Below are 7,890 nucleotides of genomic sequence, written 5' to 3'. Positions count from 1 at the left end.
AATCGGGCGATAATTTTCATACTCACTTCGCGTACCCTTTTTGTGAATAGGTCGGATTATTCCAGTTTTTAACTCTAAAGGATATTTAGCATTAACAATAGATGCATTAATAAATTTAACTATAATATCTACGATTTTAGTGCATATATTTTTTATGTCAATACATCGAATGTTGTCGAATCCGGGAGCTTTATTGATATTAAGTTTTTTGTTGTTAGCTTTTTTAAGTAGCATTGATTTATTTTGTGGATAATAATAATCATTTTCACATAATAGACGCTTATTGCATTTAGGAATGTGGGATGCTTGAGGAGCGTTTAAATAAAATCTCAAAACATCCACGAAGATGCGTTTATTCGCACGTTACAATAAATTCAATAGGATAGAAAAACTGAGCGCACATCCGTCGTCTAAAGCTGGTCGCCACGGAGTGAAGGCTCGCGAGTCGCGAAGCGTAGCGGACAACTCTCGTGTGCGGCCGGAGCGGGGCGCGGGGTGAAGGGCGCGTAGTCCCGTTATGCGCTCGGCGCTCGCTCAGCTGGCCGCCACACTACTCCCCCGCCGAGACCGATGCCAACAGCTAAGGTCGATAGTAGTTGGGGAAGCGAACCACTCGTCCACTTCTAGTCTTGAACGGTAGTGATTTGCTGTTCTCATCGTGTTGTGGTTCTTCCTGTAATTTAGTAAGCAAATAAGCAGGTTTAAGTCTATCTATGGTTACATGCGAAAGCTTGCCTCCCACGTCAATTTTAAATGTTTTTTCTCCTCTTTCAATCACTTTGTGCGGGCCAGAATAAGGTGATTCTAATGATTTTTTAATGGGGCCTTTGCGAAGGAAAACATAGTCAGCAATTTGTAAGCTCTTAGGTATGAAAAAGGTTTTGCTGGTATGCCAGTGCGCTGGTTTTGGTGCGAGATTATGAAAATGATTGCGTAGGCGGGATGCAAAATCTGTTAAATCAGTACTATGAGCTTTAGGAGCGAGAAACTCACCGGGAAGGCGCAGAGGCTCCCCGTACACTAGCTCAGCTGCAGATGACTCAATGTCTTCCTTCCAAGCGCTGCGAATGCCAAGTAAAACAAGTGGAAGTACCTCAGACCATTGATCATTTTTATGGCACATGATAGCTGCCTTAAGCTGCCGATGAAAGCGCTCCACCATGCCGTTGCATGCCGGGTGATACGCCGTCGTAGGGCGATGAACTGCACCCAACAGTGAAGAAATGCTACGAAACAAATCAGATTCAAACTGTCTTCCTCTGTCAGTAGTGATCTTCTCTGGACATCCGTATCTCGCCACCCAACCAGAGAGAAAAGCACGGGCACACGTCTCGGCTTGTATGTCTGGTAAAGGAACTGCCTCAGGCCAACGCGTGAATCTATCGATGATCGTGAGACAATATCTGTAACCAGAAGAATAAGGTAATGGTCCTACAATGTCCATGTGGACATGCGAAAAACGTTGAGAAGGTGTAGAAAATTGAGAGAAAGGTGAAATTGTATGACGAATGACTTTGTTGCGCTGGCAATCTGTGCAAGCTCGCGCCAAGCGTCGACAATCTTTTTTAATTCCAGGCCAAACAAATCGTTGCGTAATCAACTTAATGCTCGCCTTAGCACCAGGATGGCTTAAACCATGTAGATTATTAAAAACTTGTTCGCGAAAGGCCTTAGTAACAAACGGTCTTGGATTTTGCATAGACACGTCACAGTAGATGAAATGAGATGAATTTGGTAATTTTACTTTTACTAGTTTAAGAGATGAATTGTTATTTAATAGTTCTTGCAGCTCAATATCTGTACTTTGAGCGCGTGCAAGCTCCTCAAAATTTATAGAGTCTGCGATTTCCTCTGTTCTGGACATAGCGTCGGCTACCATATTCTCAGACCCGGTCACGTACCTGATATCTGTAGTAAATTGAGAAATAAAATCTAGATATCTAAATTGTCGAGGTGAACATTTATCTCGATTAGTTTTGAACATGAAAGTCAGCGGCTTATGATCTGTGTACACAGTAAAATTTCTGGCCTCAAGCATATGTCGAAAATATCGTATAGCTTCATAAATGGCTAACAGTTCTCGATCATACGGACTATATTTTACCTGAGACGGCTTAAGTTTGCGTGAGAAAAACGCTAGCGGTTGCCAGTCATCATTTACCCGTTGTTGGAGCACAGCACCGACTGCGATGTCAGAGGCATCTGTGTGAATTGCAAAATCACAGTCGGACCTAGGATGAGCTAATAAGGTTGCTCTCGCAAGAGACGACTTACAGGCATTGAAGGAGTCCAGCATGACATCAGACATCTCGATAGGTTGGTTATTTTTCTTTTTAGATCCTGAGAGTGCCAGGCTGAGAGGACCTTGAATAGAAGATGCATCTGGAATGAAACGCCTATAAAAATTATACATTCCTAGAAATCGGCGGAGTTCTCTTACACTCTTCGGAACTGGATAATCTACGACAGCTTGAACCTTTTCTTCAACAGGACTAATTCCAGCTGATGTAACTTTGTGACCTAAGAAGGTTATACTGGGTAAACCAAACTCACATTTGCTTGAATTAATAAGCATGCCGTAGTCTGAAAGTCTCTTAAATAATTGATCCAGGTGTTCCAGGTGCTCATCGTAATCTGCGGAAAAGACCAAAATATCATCGACATACCCATAACAAAAGGATAGTCCTTTGAGCATTTCATCAACAAAACGTTGAAAGGTCTGAGCTGCGTTGCGAAGGCCAAACGTCATATAACAAAACTCGAATAATCCGAATGGTGTAGTAATGGCGGTCTTTGGTATATCGCTCTTGAAAACTGGTATTTGGTTAAATGCTCTTACCATGTCGATTTTAGAAAATATAGTGCTTCCAGCAATTAAATGTGTAAAGTCCTGAATATGTCTGATGGGGTAGCGGTCTGGCAAAGTTCTTGCATTTAAAGCTCTGTAGTCGCCGCAGGGTCTCCAGCCGTTGTCTTTCTTAGGAGCTAAATGTAATGGAGATGACCAAGAACTGTCTGACCTGCGTGCCACGCCTGATTGCAGCATGTCCTCAAATTCTTTTTGTGCTATCTGAAGGCGATCCGGTGGCAGCCTGCGTGGTCGTGAGGAAACGGGTGGACCTGGAGTAGTTCGAATATAATGAACGGTATTATGTTTCACCTCCTTATGTGTACCAGCCGGGCGGGTTATGTCTGGATATTTGCGTAAAAGCTGATGGTAAATAGAATCTCCAGAAATTACCTTAATTGAACCATAGTCGCAGTCAGTTGGAATCTCAATTGACGCTGTGACCTGGAGTGACGTCAACCCATCAATAAGTCGCTGCTGGCGGCAATCTACCAACAGATTATAAAAAGAAAGAAAATCAACTCCAATTATCGGCTTATTAATATCTGCAACTACAAATCGCCATTTAAAATCACGTCGCAAACCTAAATTAATATTTATCTGCACCCAGCCATATGTAGGTATCACAGTGCCGTTGGCCGCGAACAGCTGATAGTCAGTCTTCTCTCGATATTGCCTGAGCGCTCTGCGTGGGTAAACACACAAATCAGAACCTGTATCGACAAGAAATTTTATTTTACTTATTTTATCAATAACAAAAAGGCGGCCTGGCGAAACATTGCAGTCGGTTGCCGCTAGTTCCGGCTGCACATGTTGTTTTCCGACGACAAATTAAATTTGCATGGTTTAATGCATTTATGCGCTCGCTTGCCAAATCTATGATGATACCAACAAAAATCGAAATTTCTAGATTTAGATCTTGACCTGTTACGGTTAGTTCTTATTCGAGATGGGGTACGTGACCTTGATCTATGGAAATTACCTTTTAGTGAAGCTACTTCTTTTGTTAAATTTTCTAATTGCTTACTTAATTCTGAAATTTCATTATTATTCAAATTATTATTTAAAGTGCAAACTTGTTGGGTAGGGTGTACAATATCATGAACAGAATCTGCTAAATCGGCAATCGCTTCTAAACTGAGACTTTTTTGTGAAGCTATTATTGTTTGAATATTTAATGGTAACCGACCTGTCCATAAAGTCCTGAGAAATTCGTCCGGAACAGCTGGCCCCGCCAAATTCTGTAGATGACGAAGAAACTGTGACGGTTTTCTGTCCCCTAATTCCTCTTGAGCCAAAAGTTGTTGTATTCGTCTTTCCTGTGACGCCGTTAGCCGTTTTATTAATTCTGTTTTAAGTTTATTATATTTATTCTCAGCTGGAGGATTTTTTATTATATCCTTGACTTCCTGGGCAAATCTTTGTTCTAATTGCGACGAAATGTGGTAAAACTTCGTCGTATCAGACGTTATTCCAGCTAAAAAGAATTGTCCTTCAACCTGCGCGAACCACAAAGCAGGGTCATCCGCCCAAAATGGCGGCAGCCGCACGCCGACTTTATTCAATTCCAAATCCGATCGGTCTTCTTTTTCCATTATAAAACGTTTTTTGAAGTCGGGGTCACCAATGTGGGATGCTTGAGGAGCGTTTAAATAAAATCTCAAAACATCCACGAAGATGCGTTTATTCGCACGTTACAATAAATTCAATAGGATAGAAAAACTGAGCGCACATCCGTCGTCTAAAGCTGGTCGCCACGGAGTGAAGGCTCGCGAGTCGCGAAGCGTAGCGGACAACTCTCGTGTGCGGCCGGAGCGGGGCGCGGGGTGAAGGGCGCGTAGTCCCGTTATGCGCTCGGCGCTCGCTCAGCTGGCCGCCACAGGAATGATTTTTTTAATACTATAATAAAATTCTTGTGCAAAATTATTAGCAATTGTTTTAATGTCTATGTTATTTTTATGAAATGCTTTTAAGATACAGTTGTCTATTGAATTTTTGCAGCGACCTGTTAATGAATTCAAAATTTGCCATAAAGCGTGACTATTGTTGTAGTTTTGATTAATTTGATTATGATAGTAATTATTTCTTGATTTTTCTATGAATTTACGCGTTTTATTACGTAATTTATTGTATTTTAATCGAAGTATTTTATTAGTCGGGTCATTTTTCCAGTCAATAAAAGATAAATCTTTTTTTTCACACATAGTTTTTATGGTGCTAGTAATCCAAGGATCTTTGTTTCTTTTACTTGATGTTGAAATTATTTGTTCAAATTGTGATTGATTATAACAATTTTGGATGGTATTTTTTAAGTTATCATATAATTTATATGGACACTCTGTATTCGTAAAATCATCCCAGCTAACATGATCAAGCAAATTATTAAGTTTATTGTTATCTATTTTTCGAATGACTTTAACGTCACCCTGTACATGTGCTAATGATTGTCCAATGCACGACAATACGATCATACGGTGATCAGCCATTGCAGTGCCGAGCGCGCCCGAGTACAGGTCTAACAATTGCGTCCTTACAAAAATGTGATCGATTACGCTACGCGTTATTATTTGGTTTCTTATTTCAATTCTTGTATAATCGGTTATAACACTTGTTAGACCGCACTCGGCCATGCTATTTATGTAAAAATCTTGAATGTTACCCTTTATTTTTATATCTATGTTCATGTCTCCTAAAACAAAAATATCTAAGTGTTTAAAAGGTTTACTAGATAAAAGATCCTTTATCTCCCTTACGAACAAGTATTTACTTTCGTTGGGTGGCCTATATATTGCACAAATTGTTGCAACGTATTTGTGATTAGTCGTTAAATGACCTATGATTGATTCACAGTGATTTAAAGTGTGATGTTTGAATGTAAATACGTGAACGTTCCGTATGTATATTATAATACCGCCACCTTTTTTATTCTTACGTAACTTTTTGTGCATTATATAGCCATTTACATTGAACATATTTGCGATATTATCTTTAATGTTTACTTCAGTTAATATGAGAATATCTATTGGTGAACATGAACTGTTTATTAATTCTAAAACATAACAAAAATTTTTAATTAGTGATCTTACATTTATATGGACTAAATTTAACTTAAATTGAGATTTCGCTAACGATGGAACATTTTTACAAAATGAGTTATATGTACTACAATTAAAAAGTTCTAAATTATTGCTTGGGATATTCGACTGAACTATGGTGACCTACATAAAATACTATATCTATTACCGCCGATGATGTGCTGGTGCTGCCTGGTTGAGGAGATTTTCAATGTCTGTTTCGCTTCTGATCACAATAGGTTTATTATTCTCTGATTTACGGATTAATATATTCCCATTCTGGAACCACACATATTTATAATTTGGTGTTAATTTTTGCTTAGCTTGCCACAGCAGGGTTTTATTCGCTTTAGTTAGGGCTTTGCGTACTATCACTTTGGTTTTAGCTGCTGGTACTGCTTCATCACATACCACCTGTCCCACAAGTACCTCTCTGCGTCTGGAAGTACGTACCCACATATTACATAATTCCTCCTGTTTGAACTCCAGTTGAATACATCCATCCTGTCCGTTTCTTCCTTCCAGGCGCTTCACGTTGGAGATTCCTTCTTTGGTTAGATTTAGGTTATCAGCTAACTTGTTACATAAGTCATTAAGGTCTTCATTAGGACGAGACGGAATGTTGGCAACTTCTATGACGGTATCCAGACGCTGCTGTTCCATATAGCGCACGTGTTGTTTTAATGCATTTATTTCTAGATCGAGGTGTGATTTTTCGTTTTTGAGGTTAGTATATTTTTTCTCTAGCTCTTTTATTTGTTTATTTTGGGCTTCAACAGTTCTTGTTAGTTCGTCGATTTTGTCACAGCAGAAGCTTAACGATGTTTCGATGGGCTGAAGCTCCTTCTTAAGTATTCTTTTCATTTCTAAAGTAATATCTTTTACGAATTTGTTAGTATCTATACAACTTGTACCTTGGTTCCCTTCTGAAATAGTATCATCTTCTTCCTCCTCTAAAGGTATTATAAAAGATGATTTTTTGTGAGGCGAGTTAATTTGACAATCGTCACAGGTCCATTCCAGGCTCCCGGCGCCACGCAAGGCGGAGAGCTGTTTGGAGGACAGTCCAGTACATGATTGGGTTGCATGAACAACCTTTCCGCACTTGCTGCATTCCAATCCTGGTGTTCTTTTCGTTAGGCCCTTGTTACAGTTATCACACTTTGACATTGTAATTATTGCACGAGATGTATTGCACAGCAGAACCGGTCAGCGTAGCGGCGCGTATAAGACTCAAGTGTAGTACCTACTAAGAAAGTTCCCACCATAGGTTCACACGGTAACTCGTATATAAACAGTTTGTGCGTTATGCACAGTTAGTTAAGGGCTTGTCGGGACGCGGGTTGGTCGCATTAGGTCGAATATTAATTACATACGAATATATATATGTAGTTAACGAAATATAACCTTTGCGTAGTTATTACATCTTTTATTACACCCGCACATAACAAGCCCCTACATTGGTGACCCCCGACGAAAAGTGAACATTATTATAGTGAATTGCATAGATTTCGTTTGTGTGATTATTTAATTTATTGATTAAATAAAAATTTAATTCAAAATGAATCCGGCAGTTCCAGTTAGAGCAGTTTCGTCGGTACAGTTAAACCTTCTCGAGCAGTTAGCACAATTAACCCTTAAATTGATTTCGTCAGTTTTAAAGGACATAGTATTTACACACATGCTGGCGCTGTTATAACAGACCTAAGCTTTGCTAATCGGTATATTGGGAAGGGACTAGCTATGTCCTTCGCGTACATGCAGGTTTTTTTACCAAAGCGAAGTACAGTCGCGAATGGTGACCATTTGAAAATTGCAAAAAACAGATCTCTTGACTCTCCTAATAAAATTGATAATAACTGTAAGTATTTTGGCTATTTTGCTTATAATGTTATAATATTATTAGTTCGAATACGATTGTAAGTATAGTATTTTGACATAATTTTTACATATTTTACAATATTTGGA

The 7,890-nt window shown here is 39.3% G+C and overlaps 1 protein-coding gene across 1 annotated transcript; it reads right to left on the bottom strand.

The window, feature by feature from the left end:
- Positions 1–3,631: 3,631 nt before the first annotated feature.
- Positions 3,632–4,688, bottom strand: LOC149895123 (uncharacterized). Its single transcript, XM_090119277.1, has one exon. It carries the CDS (start codon positions 4,441–4,443, stop codon positions 3,643–3,645), a length of 801 nt encoding a protein of 266 aa, XP_089975403.1. The 5' UTR covers positions 4,444–4,688; the 3' UTR covers positions 3,632–3,642.
- Between the last annotated feature and the right edge of the window lie 3,202 nt (positions 4,689–7,890).

Source organism: Colias eurytheme, chromosome 32 (genome assembly GCF_061535395.1).
Source record: "Colias eurytheme isolate Ceu_HAF_F1 chromosome 32, ilColEury1 Martin Lab GWU primary, whole genome shotgun sequence".
NCBI lineage: Eukaryota > Metazoa > Arthropoda > Insecta > Lepidoptera > Pieridae > Colias > Colias eurytheme.
The sequence above is the reverse complement of the archived record's forward strand: the minus strand, read 5'-3'. Positions and strand labels throughout refer to the sequence as shown.

What these genes read in the sequence shown, in the direction of transcription:
- LOC149895123 (XM_090119277.1), bottom strand. Translation starts at nt 4,443, where the DNA reads ATGGAAAAAGAAGACCGATCGGATTTGGAATTGAATAAAGTCGGCGTG.